At 46.4% G+C, this 20,170-nt stretch overlaps 3 protein-coding genes across 3 annotated transcripts in view; 2 read left to right on the top strand and 1 right to left on the bottom strand.

Moving 5' to 3' along the window:
* The first annotated feature begins 4,567 nt into the window (after positions 1–4,567).
* Positions 4,568–20,170, top strand: part of LOC126519216 (uncharacterized) — a 39,147-nt gene continuing 23,544 nt past the window's right edge. Inside the window, exons 1-2 of the mRNA XM_055065313.2 lie at positions 4,568–4,784; positions 17,109–17,275. Coding sequence (XP_054921288.1) covers positions 4,668–4,784; positions 17,109–17,275 — 284 coding nt within the window. The 5' untranslated portion in view covers positions 4,568–4,667. The remainder of the gene's footprint in view (positions 4,785–17,108; positions 17,276–20,170) is intronic.
* On the top strand, positions 10,714–12,763 carry LOC126519217 (uncharacterized). Its single transcript, XM_050168836.3, has 3 exons — positions 10,714–11,062; positions 11,147–11,341; positions 12,101–12,763. The coding sequence occupies exons 1-3, from the start codon at positions 10,795–10,797 to the stop codon at positions 12,613–12,615; spliced, it is 978 nt and encodes a 325-aa protein (XP_050024793.3). The 5' UTR covers positions 10,714–10,794; the 3' UTR covers positions 12,616–12,763.
* On the bottom strand, positions 12,027–14,803 carry LOC126519307 (putative nuclease HARBI1). Its single transcript, XM_050168932.2, has 4 exons — positions 13,854–14,803; positions 13,170–13,378; positions 12,770–13,096; positions 12,027–12,361 (listed from the first exon to the last, which is right to left on the bottom strand). The coding sequence occupies exons 1-3, from the start codon at positions 14,439–14,441 to the stop codon at positions 12,772–12,774; spliced, it is 1,122 nt and encodes a 373-aa protein (XP_050024889.1). The 5' UTR covers positions 14,442–14,803; the 3' UTR covers positions 12,027–12,361; positions 12,770–12,771.

Genomic DNA, 20,170 nt, shown 5'->3' on the forward strand with positions numbered 1-20,170 from the left:
GGCGCATGGCCTCCATATACATGAAGCCTCGGTGTATGCGAATGCTGAGAAACATGACTTGTGGCAGCTTGCTCCTTTCTCGCGCGTTTTTTATACTTGCTGAACCATATACTCGAACTTGGCGAAGTTCAAACAATACAACCAAAACGAGATGCGCGTCCCTGTGTATGTGAACGGTGAGAAGTGCGCCCACGCTGGCCAAACACCCAGCGACACATGCACAGTGACACACGTTGACGAGAGGTTTATTGAAGGCAGTAAATACGCACTGCATTCATAGCGCAGGTCGGTAGAGCGTTGGCGTGAAAGGCGTTCTTTGTGGTGCAGCTTGCTAATGCGTCGGTCCACTGTCCTTGAGGAAAAGTGCGACCTTGGTTCGATTCGGTGCAGCACAGGGAATATTTAACGTTTCCTGATGGTACTTCCTGCTGGTGGAACTCGCGCATCGTGAAATCGGCTGGTCCAAATGCTACCCTGCTCCTCTCCCATGCCTCCCGGCAATCAAATTGCGCTACCTAGAGGTAGCGTGTGGGGCGAAATGGGTGGCGTTCGGGGCACAGAATCCACCAAGGCCACCAACTACGACGTCAAGTTGTACAAAATGAAGGAAAAAAGTGCTTATTAGGCCTAGTCACGCGGTCCCAGTACGGGATCACACAACACGCAGGACCAAGGTAAACGTCAAAGTCCACATCAGGACCCTCTGTCCTCATTCTAGAAAAGTATCTGCTTTAATGCGGTCGTTTTCCCTGGTAGAGTCGACGAGGGAATCTGAGGTCTGACCAGCAGCAAATCCCCATCGTCGACTCTGTTACAATACGACGCGAATGCTATCCATTACCCGCAGGAGCTCCGCCTCGAAGAAACTGGTTTGCAATTTGTGGAAAGAATTCATGCGGCCACACCTAGTTCGTTTGTCCTTGCCCATCTGTTACAGCCAGACGACTCGTTTTGTACCTCAACATATTGTGCTGAATGTGATGAGTAAGATTTCAGAAGCTCTAATGCCAGAAAAAACATACGGTATGCTTGTAGCTTAAAGCGTATTCTTTTGTGATTCGCAACGTAAAATGCTTTAGTAAAATTTATATTACCCCTACCACTATTTCGTTATTGTTGAAAGCTTGCGGGATAGATTCTTCGTCCGTTAAAAGAGCTGTCTCGGATGACTGGCGTTCCGTGAAATTGTGTTGGAGTTCGACTGTTTGCTTTAGCAAGATGCCACACTAAAATAGAATGTACTCTTTTTTTCAATGCCTTTCAAGAATACTGTACAGATAAACCTGGATGATAAGTGCCTCATAAATTCTGGTCACCTTTTTTTACATACCTCCTTTACTCGGGCGTTCTTGCTTCTCTCTTTGCGAATAGACCAGTCCCCAAAATCAGAGTATAAATGCTAGCAGAACTTTTTTATAGGTTCATATTTAAATGGCACGTGCCTGTGTCTTATATATCACTGTATTTGACAGAAATAACTAAAAAAATGGCACAGCGGGTAGGTGTGAAGGAAAATGACTGCGCACTAATGTTTCGAATACAGATGACACGATAGTCCAACTGCATAAAGCGCCGCAAGGGCTCAATTTCCGAACGAAAAATCGCCAAATATATCGGCTTGTATTGTATCAAAAAACTATTCCCCAGTACGTTGAAAGTTATCAGGAATAGTGCGCGGTTTTACAGGGCCTAGTAGGAAGAGTAAATTTAATCATATCACATGTGACCACGTAATCATCAGTATGAAAGCAAATTTTGAAAATATGAATTTCTTTGAAACAGAACAGCGCGGATTTGACGGGGACAAGGAGGGAGACACGACATGGTCGAGCGCTGACTTGCAACTGAAGTTTATTCCTTGGAAAGACGAATATACAACAGATGCAACCAACAAGAGAAACCAAACAACATACATATATTCACAGTCAATCATACATGCCGCACTAAACAAGGGAGATAACTGTAATCATCATACCCCCCCCCCCCCCCCCCCCAATAAAAATGCCAGTTCTTTGGACGTAATCGATAAGGAGGGGCTACTCACACATCCGTCTTTTGACCAGGCGATGTGCGCTGCTTCGATTATTTCACGCGTTAGTTGGTTGCTATGTTTACTTAAAACTTGTGTTCAAGCGAAGTTAGGTCCGCGTCAAATCCGCACTGTTCTGTTTCAAATATGCCTTACCAACTCGCCCAAACGTTCGTTTTAATGAATTTCTTGTCGCTTTAATTTATTTGTAAGTTTGTTTCGGTGCAATCTATATTGCTCAGAACATGGCGTGTTTTCTTTAATGAAAGATATGTCGGTAGAAAGCGCTGTTGCGCTTAAGGATATGTAATAATGTCTACGTCAATTATGGTGTAAGAGCTTCGAAGTGTTTTTTTTTGTTGTGTTTTCGGTTATCGGCTCGAAAATATTCATGGTAGTTGATTGTAAACGTAGTGAATTTAATGGTAGTTGGCATTTCACTTTCCAAGACAGCCATCGCAAGGCAACGTGGCCACCTGCCAAGCACGCTCTCCTTAGCAAAATGCCACACTCCAAATATCGGGCACACAAAATTGAAATAACTGAAATCATCCGCTCCGACCTCCACCCGCACTTCATCGACCTGAGACAGAACATCCGCGTCGGCTCCTATTCGAAATTGACGTCACGATGGCTTGCAATAGACTATTTGCAATAAGCGACGGCGCTGCATGCGATATTTTCCGCAGCGGAGAGAACATCCAGCATTTATTCTGCCACTATGCTCAATTTTTACAGCAGCCATAAGTACTCTCCGATGCAGCGCGATCGCTGGACGTTGGGCCGCTGTCTGTGCAAGCGCTACTCAAACACCGGCTCTATCCATCCACGAACCACAGGGCTGTAGAAGAAAGTCATGTGTTTTGTTAAGGCTGACAGGAATGTGTGACCACCACGTACTTAGTCGTGCTGTTCACGAGCAGGGGTCACTTTGTCGCGTGGTTCCTCCGGCACTTCTCTCTCACCTTTACCTTTCCTCATTCCCTTCTGCTACTATAGTGTAGATAACCACACGCTTTTAGGGTTAACATTCCTTCTTTCCTCAATAATTTTTTTTTCCTTTTCCGTATTAAACTTCAGAGTTTAAACCAAACGGCAGAATTCGCCAACCAGGAAAAGCTCGGCTTTATGGACAAGGAAATAGGGCTATCTTATAAGCGCATGCGTTTACAGCTTGAACCGATGCCGACAAAATGGTCCTCTCTTTGTTTTTTGCCGCTTTGTAAGGCAATTAGGCGGCTTGGATTAAAATCACCACCTAATACAGCCGCGAGAAGATAATGTGCGCAGCGTGTAGAACCCTTCAACCTATTGCGTGGTACCCTTTAAACTACGTTGATAGGTTGTTGCAGGCAGTCTACCCGAGTGTTGCCTATAAATTGTGGTAGAAGCGTTTCTCGCGGAGCTAACTATAACCAAGAATTCAGTAGACTGCACAATCAATAATATTATCTTAAGATCATGATAATACTATATGTTCATACACTGATGCACGAGATAACACAGACAGTCGCGAAGGCTACAGTGCAAGTCGTTTTTACACACATTGCACAGCACACATTGCACAGCACAAACTACACTTTAAAGACATATTCGGGCACTTGATTCAGTGGCTTCAGGAAGTGCTACAGAGTTTCACTGCTAGCATGTGTGGGCGGTTCTCATGATAAGGAAGTAGGGTTGTCACTTCCATACTCAGTTATTCCAGTAACACAGCTTAAATGATCGTACTTACAAACCTTCTATAGGGTGAAGCACCTCTATACAGGAAATTAAGAATGGACTGAGAAAAATTCTGAAATATGAAAAATGCCTGTACAAGTGAATAGTTCCGATGAAACTGGCTTGTAGTGTGAGAAATACATGGGGTAAAATATAGATCACTTCACTTATCATTGGGGAAATAGCGGTTGCGTGCCGAAATTTGAATTGTGCGTATCGTAACATACAGCGAATGAAAAAGAGACATGTATCTGGCAAGTGTATATGGGTTTGGAAAGATAAAACAGTTGTATACGTGTGCCCATCGCTAAGCTTTCAAGAAAAATACAGTTTTCTTTTATATTTCACCTTCGCAATGTTTTTCAGAACACGTTTGAAAGAGGAGTATGGGCATTTCTTTCTATATGCCCATGCGCTTCATCTTGTTGAAGAATGCGCACAAATTTAGTAGAGCAATGTTTTTTTTTCCTGCAGCCCATCGTTGCATCTGCTTCTTAAGCAGTGTGTCCAGTTTTCGGGCTGTCTTCGCAGACTTAGTTGACGGAATGTCGTAGAATGGCTGCAGAATATATAACACTTCGTTAGGCATGTAACGCATATAGATTAGTAAGAGCACGAGCCCTAATCTCTAATAACAATAAACGCCTTGACTTAGGATCATTATTTATAGAAATATGTTGCGGAGCACATTTTGCTATTGCTAACGAGAATAATTGTTACTCATTAGTATGCCAGAGAACTTTGGAAATAGCAATCACTCATACCTTGGAATAAATGGCAGCTTTTTCTTAAGCACTGCAGACAGAAATGTCCTCAAGCCCCACCATCTGGACGCGTGTCACCAAGCAAAGCATATATATTGAGTGCCGACAGAACAATCGGGCAGGTGGCATTGATCCGGCTCTAGCGCTCCGACATGATCCGTGCGACGAGAGTGGGCATTCCGAAACTGATGATAATCGCCCTCAATTTTATGATCACGTTTTCGCAAGCCGAAATGCAAAACAACGAAGATGACTACGATATTAAGTTGGTGAGTGCTACCTTTTCTCTTGGTGGAATATAACAAGATATTGTCTTCTTGGGACTGTTCGAATTTAATCTCAACGTGTAAATAAAAAAAAATAAAACTAAGTAGTTTTACCCGAAATACGAAATAATGAAGACGATCATAAGATTTTGCCATGTACAGAAGCTCTTCAGGCGGTATTTTACGAATAGGCTTAAGCGGCATGATGGACTTACAAAGCCAGCAAGTCAACTTCGTCAGCCCAGCAGGAGCAGCGGCCACTCAGCTGTTATGCTTCTGGCAGCCCTTGAGTGAGGAGGAAGGCGGCTGCCGGCATTGCAGGCGTCGCACCTCCATTCAGGTCACCGTGGTGAACGAATTGATGCGTAAGAAAAGCAGTAAGAGTTTGTAGCTTGAAGCGCATTGTTCCTTCTGCTCGGGTGACGCCATGTACCATGGTTTGGCGTCCACACTTCACAGATGGGACGCTAGTGTTTAGAACGTTCATGCCAACTACGCAAGGCAAAACGCTACCGTCGCACCGCGTAGAGCCAAAGCCACCTAGAAAAAAATATTATTTTTTGGAAAGATAACACAGACAGTCTCTGCAGGCGTCACAGACTTTCTCTGCAGGCGTCACGTATACGTTGTCTTTTTTGGGTGAACGCAGAAAAATATTATTTTTTTCTAGGTGGCTTCGGTAGAGCCCATTGAACATAGCATCAGGGTGCGTTGACTTGGCGTCATTGTTTTTGCAGCAAAACACGTGCACGTGTTTGTCGCACGCGCAGTGTTGACGTCGTTACAAGTCGGCCGTGACGCAGATGCGTGAACATGCCTTGAAGGTCCATATATTTCCTATCGCAATGAACGACACGCATAAACCGCTTCAGTCGAATAATCAATAATGGGGCCAGATAACCTAAAACTATTCCAATCTGTTCCTGTCCTAGTCTACTGACGTCAAATTTACGTGTAGACCGACGCAAGCATCGGGCGGTAAACTGAGTGCGGTTTGGAAAGTCCAATCAAACGCACTCCTCGTTTATAGGAGGTCGCTATTTTTTTCTAAACGAATAGAATGACCTACATGGGGCAGATCTTATAGAATTGGCCGAATAGAATCGAGGAGCACGCTAAAGTGGAGAGGGGATAGATAGAGGCGAACCAGCTGACTGAAAATGGATAACAGGATGAGAAGGGCGGTGCCGGCGTCTGCGAATGATCCACTTTTCCTTGCTAAGTCTGGGGTGTCTGCTCGAAAATCACGGCGGCGTGCAAGGCAACGCTAAAAATGCCACGAGAATGGGTCCTCACCAAAGAGTTGGCAAAGTGGTTTCGTATAGGTGCCGAAAGGGCTCAATAAGGTTATGCTGCCTCGGAAAAATGTTTATTAAACGCCGATAAATCCATGGCCCCCGGCCGCTTCCAGTAGCAAGTGCCAGAGCAATCGGAGGGCAGCCATCTTTAATTCCTTTAGGAACAGGGGAGCCTCCGGCTATACAGAAAAAAATGCAGTTTTGTTCGACATATTCATGTGTTGTTAACGCGTACATGTCACTTTGACGCGGTGAGTTTTCGCAGGTTACTTTGAACTCGGGTGACAGACAGGCGAAGTGAGCGAATCCCGAAAACGTTTTATTAATGCCAGACTATTTTGGCCAAAAAAGCGTAGAAACAGAAATATTTATTTTTCATTCGTTGCGTGTAATTATGCAGAATCAATGTGCACACATATCAGATGACACGATGGATCAGATAACCTTCTCGCGGTTTCATGACGGCGCATGCGAGACAGGCGAAAGGGGGTGGCACGAAAATTTTAGATCAATCAAGAAGGACCAATTGAAGAATTGTTATAGAAAAGTTTGGAGCAGCTTTAAGGTATAGTGTCCATGGAGTACAATCAGAAGCCAACGAAGAAAAACACGAAGGACAGTCTCGTGGAAAGTACTTGTACCTAATTATCGAGCTACAGATCACATAACTTCATGGAAGCTATTGTGGAAGAAAAGACTGGCTACAGGTTGGGCACGAACCCATTTCTTCGCATTACGCCAGCGATGCTCTTACCGAAGGAGCTACCGCGGCACCGATTTATTCATCCACTTTCGTAGGTAAATATGTTTAAATGATGGCACTAAGCCTGGGACTGTTAGCCAGTGCCACCACTAATGGCCTTGACGGCGGATGCCGAGCACGCTTTCTCTGCAGGCGTCACGTATACGTTGTCTTTTTTGGGTGAACGCAACTGGTTATAAACCCACACATGCTATCTGCAAGCATCGATACTGCAGGATTGGAGACCTCGCTGTGTAATCAACAAGAAGAAACACCTTAATCTACATTGGATTTATACAGAAGATACGTCTGTTCTGTAGATTTGTACAGTTTGGCAGTAAATGTCCTCCAGTTTGGCAGCACCAGTAGAAAAAGGCGCATCGTCTTCTGGCTATCGCTAATGGCGAAGAGTAGAATGCGATAAATAGAAAAGGGCGTTGCCTCGCCTGAGGTGTAAAGTGACTCATTTTGCGAAGAAAACGGTAATTGAGCACACCGATGCTCCTTGCCATGGCTACCACTTCGACGTAGGCCTTCTCGGAGCCAGATTCCTTACTCATTTACTCCAGAATCCACCCGTTTTGGGACTTCGTGAGGTTGATTTCAAGTCCCCGTATATGTCGAGCCGTATGTCTCTTTCACAGTCTTGCAGTGGCAAGGTATAAACACAGTTTTGCTACAAACGATTGCCTGTCTTGAGGCGAATGGGCCACCCATCTCCTTGGTTACCCCGTAACTGAGATAGATGGAGGCGATAGGGATGTTTTGCCTTGTGCGCGTTCTGTTTTCCAGACAGACATCTCTAGCATGCACTAGCGAATGAACAATTTGGCCAATATAAACGAATAAAGCGCGATCCAATCGGGCGGCAGCTTTCCTCGTTATACTCCAAAGCTGTAAACTCCTTCTTCGAGCAGGGCATGTCTGATGGCTTCGTTCGATACTTTACAAGATTTTATTGTTTGCTTCCCTGCTTGCTTGCTTTTGATGACGTTTACTCCATACGCCACGTTGGCCAAGAAGGCGGTGGCTAAACAGTAGGGAGGCAAGGAAAACTTGAAAGATAAAGTTTATCAGAGTAACGTACAAAATGTTTAGGTCCAATATAGATACATAGTCCAGGAATGTGCCTGAAGCATCACAAAAATGACACCGTAATACAACTTGGCACGCCTTCGTTTGCTTTGCGTTCTAACACTTTATATATTTCCCTTCCGTTGGGATATTTTTGAGCGATTAGCACTCATTGAGCATTCCACGGACTTTCTGGGAGATATGTATCTATGCCTCTTATATATGCATTCATCTAGCTATGTTTATATCTATTTTTGTATCTAACCGTTCTCCAGGCTGTCTTAGTCACTGGGTAACTTGTGGTCGAATGGGTAGCGCATCGGGCTGCTGCGGGGAGAGAACAGCGATCGAAACCATCCATCGTACCAACTCGTTTCGCTCAGAATGTGGCAACGTGTACATATATGCTGCTCTTCAACGAACCTTCTTGATGCCGACCTCGGTTACTCTGGATGCGCGACTGGGCAAGTACCGCTGTTCGAAGAAACTCTTTGACGCTGACATGGCGTGCTGCGGATGTGCTACTCGGTCTCTGCTGGTCTGCAGTAAACCTGTTTGATACCAACTCGTGTCACTAGGTATGCGCCACTGGGAATGTGCCGCGGTTAAATAAACTGTTGCATACCATCGGCCAATCAGCCTGTGTCTCTGAGTTTTTGACAAGTCAGGGAAGAAATATCAGCGTTCGCAGTGACCAGCGTCCCACGCTTCAAGTCTCGCAAGCCGCACGCGAACTTCTCGGCAGTGCCAATCCAGTAGTAGTAGTAGTAATTTTAAGATGAAAGGAAGAGAAAAGTACAGTGCCGTAACTGTCTCTCAAGGGAGGGCACCTCAACAGCACTGCACGGGGAAAGGGAAGTGGGGAGAAAAAGATTAGAGAGAGAATGAAAGAGAGCGGAAAAAAAAACAAGAAGGTTAAAGAAGAAGCAAAGCGGGGCTTACAGCCGCGCTCTCAGCTGAGTCTCGTCACAAAAGCCAAGGAGGGCAGCAAGCGCTCTCTTGGCGATGGAGGCGGGGGCTGCGGGAAATAGGAGATCACCATCCGTGCTGCACGGCAGTCCGACTCGGCGATACGAAGCACAGAGCGCGGTGCGCTCAACGTCGAAGGATGGGCAACGCAGGAGAAGGTGTTCCAGTGTCTCATCCTCGCCGCATTCCGCACAATCCAAGGCGCAGCGTGTACCGACGGAGTCGCGATTGAGGAGCTCGGTTGCCGGATAACGCGTTTCTCAGCGTTCGTACGTACCGGTGCTCCATGCATACCGAAGGCCGCGAGGAAAGCTTCGCGGCGGTGGCGTCAGATGGCGTTGACTTTTCTTAGGGAAGCGCAATAGATGAATGCCGCTGCAGTACACGCGTCACACATAAATCGTTTCGATGGTGGCAATACGTTGTGCGGCTCTATTTATTATTATTATTTATTTATTTCATACCTAATATTTTATCATAATAATAATAATAATAATAATAATAATATTTCATAATACATAATAATTAATTCAAAACTAAACGGATTACTGTGAACCATCATAGTGAGATCGGTTCTACCGTATCTTTTGTCTGTATGGGTTAGGCTACGAGGTAAAAAAAATGATTGAAAAAGCATGACAGTGATTTGGAATTTGAAAAAGAAATCACACTTTCGCCCGAATGGCGAAGCTCCCACTGTGATTACAGATTAGTGGATAGCTGTACAAATTAAGACTAACAGTTTTAGCGGCCGTATAAACTTGAACACATTCGCTCACACACTAAATTAACAATTATAGAATGTGTAAGTGTGACTCAGTGAGGACGTAGAAAGAACAGACACACACAGGCAGCGCTGCTCTTGTGTGTCTGCTTTTTTCTGCGTCCATGTTTAGTCACGCCTACGCACTCAATTATGGGTTTAAACCAACTAGCCCCCCAACGTGTTTTACCTAATTTAACCAGCATGGTGTCGCGCGCGCACAGCTAAACATGAACCCATCTCACTCGATGAGCGCGGAAACACGTTGTCAAAATTTTGGAGTGAGGAACCGCGGCAGTAGCAAGCGAATGGACCTTCATGCATCTCTCGCTTCAACGCGAACGAAGCGCCGAAAGCACAGCGCATGCGAAGCTACAAGCACTACGGGCACTCTGCAAACATCGCAGATCGCTTTCAAGACACATGAGTGCCGGCAACGCGTCCATACGGCGTCCGCCAAAGGCGTCTACTACGGCTTCCGCGACTCGCGTGGCGAACGCCGTAGTAAGCGCCGCGGCTGTCTTCACTCTCTTCAAGCGTCTTTCCTTTCTTTAGATCACTATCATCATCGCCTTCACTCTGTACGGAGTCGCGAACGAAGAAGACATCGAGGCACCCTAGCAGTTGCCGCAAAAAAACGCCCCTCCTCCCTCGCCAGACCATCTTGCCTTGCGCGCGACAGGAGAGGACACGTACCTAAAGCCCCTCAGGGCCGGATTCTGAAATCCTCCTAACCTTAGACCGTTTCCTTACCTTCCGCAAGGAGCCCTCCATGCTACCTAAACGTTAGGCGCCCTCGGAAGGCCACCGCGAATTCTAAAAGCTTCCTTTCGCCTTCCCTGCGGAAGGAGCGCCTCGCCAAAGGAAGTGTAACGTTAGAGGCTTCTGGTTTCGAGATTACCCACAAAAAATGCGAAATATTTGTAATGAGTTGCCGAGACAAAGTGCCGGGACTGTTAAAATTGCATTTCTACTTTTATACTGGGGCATAAATTACATTTCTTTGGTTAATAACGTAAAAATGGTTCGAAAAGGATGCGCGTGGCAAGAAAGCAATCTCAGTTTAGCAACTATGAAAGCATCTGAGTTCGTTTGGTCAGGCGTCGCTTTTTTCCTTTCTTTGCGTGCGCTTTCTTTCGTGTGTGTGTGTGTGTATGTGTATTTGCCATGCCGGGCAAAGCATATTTTACGGAAGAAGAAAAGGACTTGTTCACGGAACTTCTACAAAGGTACAGCAATGTGATTGAAAGCAAGAAAACAGATGCTGTGTCGCTGAACGCGAAGGCGAAAGCGTGGGAGCGGCTGTGCACAGAATATAACAGCATGCCGCACGTGCGTCGACGCGAAGTAAAACAACTAAAAAAACTGTGGGATAACCTGAAACAAAAACTGAAAAAAGCAAAGGCGCAGCAGATCAGAGACGTCATGGCCACAGGTACGTTTTCGTCTTTGTTTCCCCTAAACGTTGCAAATATTTTCCACCTGAAAACTTGCAAAAAGAGAGCGTAACGTATTTCAGGTGGCGGACCACCGCCTGAGCCGCTAGACGACAGGCTCACCCGAGTCGAGGCGCTCGTGCCGCACGTGGCGGTGCGAGTGCCGAACCCATATGACAGCGACAGGCAGTCGCAGACGCCAGCCAGTGAAGCCGTTACAGACATTATTGACAGCATGATGCATGAGACCGATTCACGGTACCACGACAGCGACGATGGTAAGTATAGTTTCTACGACTACAACTGTTTTTTTTTTTGTAGTTTTGCGGCCACCTTGGCACGCCTCACCGCTCAATATGTGCAGTAATTGCTCGAGTGCTGCTCACGGGCCATTTCATTACGATAAAAGCCCAAACACTTGCTGGCCTCGCTGCCCGACGTTTCCATCATATAGCGCGGCAAAATTTGCGGTTGGACCGCATGTCGTATGTACTGTAAGGAATTAATGAATGTCAGTGTAATTACCTGTTGGTGCAAAATTGTGACGCACATTTTCCGCTCAAGGAGCAGGCTTTGCGTAATGAGCGCCTGACCTGATAATATGAAAAATAGCCTATTCCTTTGCACATTACTCCGATATTTTGCTACTTTCCCAAATTATCCCAATGTTGCATTGCTGCGCTTCCGGGAGCACAGACAACCGATTCCACTTTTCATGCGGAACTAGTTCCTCTGCATGGTTTAGGTGAAACCCGTATGCCTGTTGTGAATGCACGCATTCAAGCTACCACTGCAACGCAGCAGCACGATCTTGTGTTCGAGCAACTCGCTGTAGAGCATGTACAGAGTGTACATCATGCATTATGTACAGTGTGACGTAGTAAATAAAGGCGGTAGAGTGTAGTGCGCTGCAATAATTGCTGCCATTCTTTCTTCTGGACAGAGTAAAGTGGCATGAACAAGTTTGTTTTGTGGTGAACCGTTTATTTGTTCTTTTTAAAGCACTGTGAAACTTTTATGAACACTGTTACTTGCAGAGTTCGGGATGAATAGTAACCTTAGCCAGGCAGGTGGGTTTGCCGAGGCTACATCACAGCAGTGCTCGCCAGCACCTCCTCTCAGCAGTGGTGGGCTGCCTGCAGAAACAGCAACCTCAAGGCCATCGGGCAGCCAAAACAGAGAAGATGCTTTCATGGACCAAGGCTCAGGAGCTGAGCCAGTTGTTCGCCGTCGCCAAAGTGGTCGTCTTGCTGCTGTCGACACAGCATTATCGACGGAGCTGGAGGCTCGCCTTCGTGCTGTAGACGACGAGAGAAATCAAAGACGTATTGAACACGAGGCCAGGATGAAAATGATATCAGGCGAACATGCTTTGAAGATGCAGCAATATGCCGATGAACGACGCAAACGGAGTGCGCTGCACAGAATGAAGGTGCGTGTTCTAAAAGCTAAAGAGAAGGTACAAAACTTCAAACAAGCAATTCTAAAAAAGCAGCTCGAACTCCTCAGGCCAGGAGGCATTGCTGAATGTGACCTCGTTCCACAAGACTAAAGGCATTTTTTTTTCAGAGGCGGCAGCAATAATAAACCTAGCCACAAGCCATATAAATGAATAAAGTCAATTTCATTTATCCTGAAGAATCGCCACTGTCTGATATGCGAACACTTCTCCACTTTTAATTACGCAGCACAGATCGCAGTTTTACCTCTACACCGTGTCCATATCGCTGTCATCTTCACTTTGGGCACTTGTGAAGCAACGCTGGATAAGGTGCCTTCGATGTTGGGTACCCAGAGGTGAGTCAGGTTCACACAATGCCACACCTTCACCTTCAGGCTCCGGCTCGTCAACATTAGGGTTGGGTTCCCGCAAAGTGCAAGCAATGTTATGCAGTGCTGCACATGCGGTGATAATTGCAACCGTCCGCTCTGTCAGCGTTTCCAGCTTTGTCCTGAGGCATGCAAAACGTCTCTTCCAGAGTCCAAAAGCTCGCTCAATGGAATTCCTCGTTCTAATGTGACTCCTGTTGTACCTGCCAGGAGAACAGCAAAATAATGACTTCGTGCTTATTTCACATTGCTTGAACAAAATTCTTTCTTCCTAACCTTTTCTCTGCAGTTGTTTGAGGGTTCCTCAGTGGGGTCATCAAATAGGGCGAACATGCGTAACCTTGATCGCCAAGGAGGATGCCAGTTACTGCCTTCTGCTCATACATGACACTTACTCTGCTGTTAGTAAAAATTCGACTATCGTGGACAGAGCCAGGCCAGCTTGCCACGACGTCGAAAAACTGAAGCTCGGGCCCTGAGACCACCTGTAAAAGCAAAACAATGATTTCACACAGTGGCACATGCGTTGACGTATTGCATGCACACAGATGCCATGTACAGTTGTCCACACACTCGCCTACACCGCTCAAAATGACTGGGCTTCCTTTGCATTTATGGCATTTGCCGCTGCCTGCTAGGGTGAAGAAATCTTTTTCACGCAGGGTTACACAGCTATGGTCACGAATGTGCACGCCCTCTAGATAAATATGTGGTCGACATATATAAATTTGTAATGCCACATGTCAACTGCGCTCAACAGACATACATACGTAATGCGACACCTTAACTGTCATTTCACCTTACAACCTTTCGTTTTACCTCTTTTTTTCTCTCTGTGTGCGTGCGTACTTTTGTGTACAATGGACACAGCACCTGCATGATTCATGTACGGAAGTGAAGAGAAACGCGAATTGCGCTGCAGTCATTTCTAGCAGGTTTCGGGGAAAACTGGCCACTCACCTGCACATTTATGGAGAATACTCCTTTCCTGTTTCGGAAGACTTCTGCGTCGTCTCCACCGGGACTTTTAATGGGTATATGAGTACAATCGATGCACCCAGTAACCCCAGGGAATCCTCCGATTGAATAGAACCTTGTCATGACTAACCTCGCTTCACTGGCGTTTGGCAGCCGAACGTACTTGGGATACAGACGTCGGCATATCAGCTGTGTCACCTCCCAAATACACCGGCACACAGAGGGTTGGGATACACACACAAGGTCTCCTACAACAGTTTGCATGGAACCCGTTCCGTAAAAACGCAGTGCAATGAGGACCTTCAAGAGAGCAGGTAGCGGCGCTCCTCTGTTGTCAGTGTTACAATGCAGTTGCAGCTCTGCCAGTATGGCTGTAACAGCTCGCTTGGAAAAACGATACCGGGCTAGAAAGTCCCCTTCGTCGTAGTATTCCAGTGGATTCTGCCTGTCAGTCAGGCGCCGGGCTAGAGTCAAAGGTGGAGGCTTGTACACAGTCCCGTAACGGAGTTCATTTGCTCGTCGAAGAAACCGTGCATAGCTTTCGAAGCTATCGTCTTGCAAGGCCGTCATTCTCGCCGCTCGCTTTCCACAAGATCACAGTTCAAAAAAGATATGGCACAAAACGCGGTCCGCGTAACCAAACTGGGCGTCAGTACACGGCGGCTGGCTACCGCGGCCTTGGCTGCGCACGGCACCTACCCTAGCCGAGCGTACCGCGTGCAAAGTCATGCGGAGAAGCATACGTTCAGGTAGAGGAGCGCGGTTAGGACGCATGAAGGTAGCATGCCGGCTCCCTAAGCGCGGGGAAGCACCAAGGAGGCCCTAACTTAGTGCCCCTTAGTAAGGTACGTTCCAGAATTGACGCCAGGTCGCCTCACAGCGTGTGAGGCATCCTTAGTTAGGAAAGGAGCGTTTCAGAATCCGGGCCTCAATCTTTCAAAAGTAGCGCCATTCTTAGATCTTTCCGCCACCCCGCTCACCCTGGCGCGTCCTCCTCCACGCCTCCTGTCGCCCCAGCCTCCTCCGCTCCCCCATTGGCCAATCTGTGTCACGTGGAAGCGGGCGCCGCGCTTTTGTGTATTTTTTTTCTTTCCAGCGTGGAGCAGGCGCCGCGCTTTTGTATATTTTTTCTTTCCAGCGCGCGCCGACCTCCATTGTTGGGCCTGCGCGACGAAAGTACGGCAGGCAGACTGACGGAGTGCGTTAGCGTAATAGAATGTGCAGGGCCGAGAACTTAAGTGCGATGCCATGCTGCTGCACCTTCGGTTGCCGCAACAGACACAGCGAGGGCAAAAAGCTTTTTGCTTTGCCGTCCGGCGGGCGCAACGCAAAAAGAAGTGTGGATTCGCAGGATCGGGCGGGCTGACTTCGAGGAAGTGGCAAAGAGCGCACGGCTTAGTGAAGTAAGGGCCACGGCTACTCACAACCTCTTATTTTGAGCCTAGTTCACGCCTTCCGCTTCGAAAAAGTGAGTGTTCATGCTCTGCGGGGTTTTTAGCGCGTTGTTTGACTTTCTTTTTTCGAATGTGCTCTCTTTGTTTCATGTAATATCGTCTTGCGGTGAAATGCACGCATCTGCAGCTGGCCTGTGACATAAAAGCTACTTTATTCAGGGTGTGTTTTGAGCTCCACCAGAAGTTAGCACATTCTCGACGCTTTTGCAAGGCTCACTATGACTTACGATGCAGTCTTTTAGCTTCGAACGCATGCCCGTATGTATTGATTTCGTTTGTGGTGACTAACGTTTTTAACGTTCCGAAGCGACTAAGGCTAGGATGGAGGTCGTAGTGGATGGCTCCGGATAACTTTATCTAGCTCGCCTGGGGATGCTTAACGTGCACTTTGATCGTAGAGTCGTACGTGGGCCGGTAAATTCCTCGTTAGCGTTTCATAATACTCGTGCGCTAGTGCTGCTTTAGAAGTTGGCGCCTCGGCGCGATTGTATTTCTTCAATAAATTTTACTTACTAGTGTAACAACTTGTCATTATTTCGTGTTATTGACGGCGCCGTCAAGGCACCAAAGCGGCAACGGCAACACCAAAGCTAGAACCAGCGCTGGATGGGGCTCGCCGAAGCCTGTGCATGCCAAGGGGGTATAAGATCGCGGACAGCCAATTTTGTATGCGAACACTCCCTGCGACGTCTGCATTAGTGTAATGTTACGTGCTCTTCAGAGGCTTCCGTTAGCCATTACATGTGCCCTCCTGGAGCAGTACTTGTAAAAAAAAAAAAACAAGATATCGTCACGATTACCAAAGCACCCCGCAATGAAAAAACGGCCCTGTTGCCACGCATTGCTGACCACACACAGCCGGAATCTCTCACGCGCCGACCGAACAAAAGTGTCCTGCAGGTACGTGAATGAACCTACGAAACCACGTACAAATACTTTCACGCTGTCAACACCTGAAACATTGGTGATTACGCGCGTGTTTGAGTACACCGCGTGCTTGCGTCGTGTTTCAGCAACACGAACTCTCAACGTCGCGCGCTTTACGCCTTAAATACGCCTTGAATAATGGTCATTTTCTCTATTTCCTCCGCAATTCTAACACGAAATTCTAAAGGCCAGTTACCGACTGACGAAGAAAGATCTCGATTGAAAAAACTGCTCCGCAGGGCTCGAACGAACTTTTCTGCGGATTTCCTCCCGTAGCGTGTTAGCCGTCGTCTGCTACGACAGGCCCACCACCGGCGGCGCCACCGTCGAGGCCGCGCCGAGCGGAGGAGGAGGGAAGCGAATGGCGCTACTTTGGGAGATTGAGGGGCTTTTCACGTACCCGGCCACGTTCCTCGCTCGCGTACGCGAGATTGCAGCGCGTTCGTCGGCTCACCCTCACACGCTTTCACTCGCGGATAGAGCATACAGCGCCCAGCGACGGTTTTATTTTCCTCCTGTGAGAGACAGTTACGGCGCTGCACTCATATCTTCAGTTTCCTTTCCTAAAATCACTTCACACACACACACACACGGTTTTATCGCCGTTCGAATTTACCCGGAATCTCACGGCAACGCCGAAGGCAGAAATGCGCCTGGAAAGTCCATATATTTGCTATCACAATAAACTTTTGAACCTTCTAAAATTAGCATGGGAAATGATGGTGAAGAATCATCTTTTTTATGTGCTGTCATAGCATCATAAGTCCCGGTCTTTCGATGCTGGGACATTGACATTTTTCGAAATATTTGAACCATAATTGACGAATTTACGGTTTTCATATTGTTCTTGGCACAGGTACTGAACACTGAAGAGAAGCTGTGGCTGTACCAGCAAAATTATAACAGCAGTGAGATACACTTGCATGGTACTACTTCACCTTACACATGTTTATACATGATGAAGACGACCCTCAAAGATAATGAGTACAATTTCACAGAAACATTGAGATATTCTGGAAAAGAGTAAGTGGGCTTAAACGTTTTACCTAAAATTTCCTGTCAGAGTTCTTGCAGACACTTAATGAAGGAACTGATAATTATAACGAAATACATTGGCTCTTTTGCGTAAAAGGCTAAATACAGATATCGATAGAAAATTATGAGACAACTACACAAAGCTAGGCTTGTAGTACTGCCGGTCGTATAAATGGCAGCAAACATTCGCTTAAGAAATTACTTTGACGTAACACTGAAAATTAGAAACACACACAGGGCTCATAGCCAGGGCAGAAAGCGGACATGAGGCGGAAAGTGCGGCATGCGGAGCAAGTGAAACGCAGTGCCCCGCAGTACGCACACTATGGCGGCAATGGCTACGAGGTGGCGCCAGAGTAGCGCGTGTCATAAGAGTGTGTCTCTGCGGCAGCTGCGGCAAATTGCATCCACGCGTCAACCACACGCTGCTTCTGGCGACCTCCCTAATAGCGAGGCTGTCGCGTCCCACTCAGTTCAGGTTGCAACGTGCTGCACGAGACAGCTTGTCCCCGTCAGCCAATATATTGCGAAATAAAAACACTAACTGCGCTCAAACTTGGCCTTAGTGTCGTAATCGTCTGCGAATAATTAGGACCTTCATCAGGAAGCGTAGCAACAGAAAGTGGACCTGGGAAAGCCCTTATGGGGAAGCAAGAAATGAAATTGATTTTATACTTTTGATTTCACACTTCCTGCCGATCCCAACACAGTGCAGGATGTAGAAGTGTTACGTAAGTGTTACGTAGGGTAAAGTGCAGTGATTATAGGTTAGTGAGGGCTAGGATTCACGTCAGTTTCAAGAGATAAAGAGGAAAATTGGATAAGAAGAAACAGGCAAACCTAGATGCAGTAAGTGTAAAAGCAAACAAATTCAGGCCGGTACTTGCAAACAAATATGCAGCCTTAGAACGGCGACATAAAGATGACCTACAGGTAATGAATGAAATCGGAACTACGCTGGCCTCACAGGCAACAATTGAAGCAGGCAGTAAGGCACCAAGGCAACCAGTAGGCTAGTTCTCCCAAGTAAAAGAGAACCTAGTAAAGTAACGGCAAAGAATGGAAGTGTCCAACTCAAGAGATAAGATAGAATTCGCGGAACTGGCAATTGTGATTAACAAGAAGAAAATAAAAGATATTCGAAATTAGGACGTGAGAAAGACTGAGGAAGCCGTAGAAATGGATGCAGCATGAAATGAGTTAGAAGGAAACTTGACACAGGACAAACCAAGATGTGCGCACTGAAATATAAGCAGGGTAATATCATCAGCAATCTCGGAAGTATAGCAAAAGCAGGGAAAGGATTCTATACTGACCTGTACTGAACCTAGAGGAGCCACGATAGCTCCATTCGAAGCAGAAATGAACAGGTTACAGAGACTCCTTCTACAACATACGATTTAAACAAAGGTGGAGTAGACAATACTTCAAAAACTGGCGGCTCTCTATATGAAGTGTCTATCGACTTCAAGGGTCCCGGGAAAGTGGAGGAATGCAAGCATTATGCTAATACACAAACAGATAGACGTAAAAGAAACGCAATTTCTCCATGTTATTCACTGCATGCATGGAAAAAGCTTTCAAACCATGAAACTTGGAAGGCTAAGGAGTAAGGGTCGACGGCGAATATCTCACCATTCTTCGCTTTGCAGATGGCATTGTTCTGTTCAGCTACACTGGAGACGAGTTACAAAAAATGCTTGAGGACCTTAGCAGAGAGAGTGTAAGAGTGGGGTTGAAGATTAATATGCCAAAGACAAAGATAATGATGAATAGCCAGGCAAGGGAGCAAGGCTTCAGGATCGCCAGTCAGCCTGTAGAGCCTGTGAAGGGGTGCGTTCACCTAGATCAATTATTTATAGGGAACCCTGATCATGAAAAGGTAATTCATAGATGCATAAAAATGGTTTGGATCGCATACGGAAGACATTGTCAGCTCCTGACTGGAAGCTTACGATTATCATTGAAAAGGAACGTGTATAATAAGTGCATCTTGCCGGTGCTGACTTATGGGGAAGAAACTTGGAGTCTCACAAAGACGCTTGAGAACAAGTTAAGGACCACGCAAAGAGCGATAAAACGAAGGATGCCAGGCATAATGTTAAGAGACAGTGAGAGAGCGGTGAGCGTAAGAATGCAAACGGGTATAACTGATATTCTAAGTTACATTAAGAGAGAATATGGAGCTGGGCAGCGTATTAAGGTGCAGGTTAGATAAGCGGGGGACCATTAGGGTTACACAATGGGTGCAAGAGACGGGAAGCGCAGTCGAGGACGGCAGAAGGCTGGCGGGGCGATGAAATTGGGAAATTTGTGGGCGCTAGTTGGAATAGGTTGACGCAGGACAGGGGTAACTGCAGATCGCAGGGAGAGGCCTTCGTCCTGCAGTGTACATAAAATAGGCTCATGATGATGATGATGATGATAATAATAAGTTCCCGTTATTTTATCACTTCTACACTTTCATAAAACTAGAAATAATGTCCCTGTGCTTTTCTTTGTTTTGTTATCTGGTAGTTACGTGTAGATATGGCTAACAGAAATTAGACTACCCAGTGCGCCTTCTTCTCGATGACTTGTGAAAAATAAAAAAAAAATTGGCAGCGTGCTTTTCAGGCCATTAGTAGATAAGAGACATTTAATAGATTTCATATTTCTTACGGTAATTTCTGCAACTTTTTAGTTTCTAAAAGATTATATGTATGAACGAATTTGCTAGCTGTGTTGGTGTTTGAGAATGCAGGCAAGAGTAGTTTTTGTATATATAATAAGTAGTCCCATAACAGCGCAATACGCATAGTTACAAGGTCTTAAAGTAAGCAGGAGCCAGGTAGCTGGGCACAACCAAGTTGATGATGTTTGCTGGCGCTTGGAGACACTCAG

The sequence above is a fragment of the Dermacentor andersoni genome, chromosome 10, assembly GCF_023375885.2.
Source record: "Dermacentor andersoni chromosome 10, qqDerAnde1_hic_scaffold, whole genome shotgun sequence".
In the NCBI taxonomy this organism is placed as follows: Eukaryota; Metazoa; Arthropoda; class Arachnida; order Ixodida; family Ixodidae; genus Dermacentor; species Dermacentor andersoni.

What these genes read in the sequence shown, in the direction of transcription:
- LOC126519217 (XM_050168836.3), top strand. Translation starts at nt 10,795, where the DNA reads ATGCCGGGCAAAGCATATTTTACGGAAGAAGAAAAGGACTTGTTCACG. An exon ending in CAGAGACGTCATGGCCACAG is followed by an intron (nt 11,063 to 11,146) that starts GTACGTTTTCGT and finishes AACGTATTTCAG; the next exon opens with GTGGCGGACCACCGCCTGAG. An exon ending in GTACCACGACAGCGACGATG is followed by an intron (nt 11,342 to 12,100) that starts GTAAGTATAGTT and finishes TGTTACTTGCAG; the next exon opens with AGTTCGGGATGAATAGTAAC.
- LOC126519307 (XM_050168932.2), bottom strand. Translation starts at nt 14,441, where the DNA reads ATGACGGCCTTGCAAGACGATAGCTTCGAAAGCTATGCACGGTTTCTT. An exon ending in TATTCTCCATAAATGTGCAG is followed by an intron (nt 13,379 to 13,853) that starts GTGAGTGGCCAG and finishes TTGCTTTTACAG; the next exon opens with GTGGTCTCAGGGCCCGAGCT. An exon ending in CAAACAACTGCAGAGAAAAG is followed by an intron (nt 13,097 to 13,169) that starts GTTAGGAAGAAA and finishes TTCTCCTGGCAG; the next exon opens with GTACAACAGGAGTCACATTA.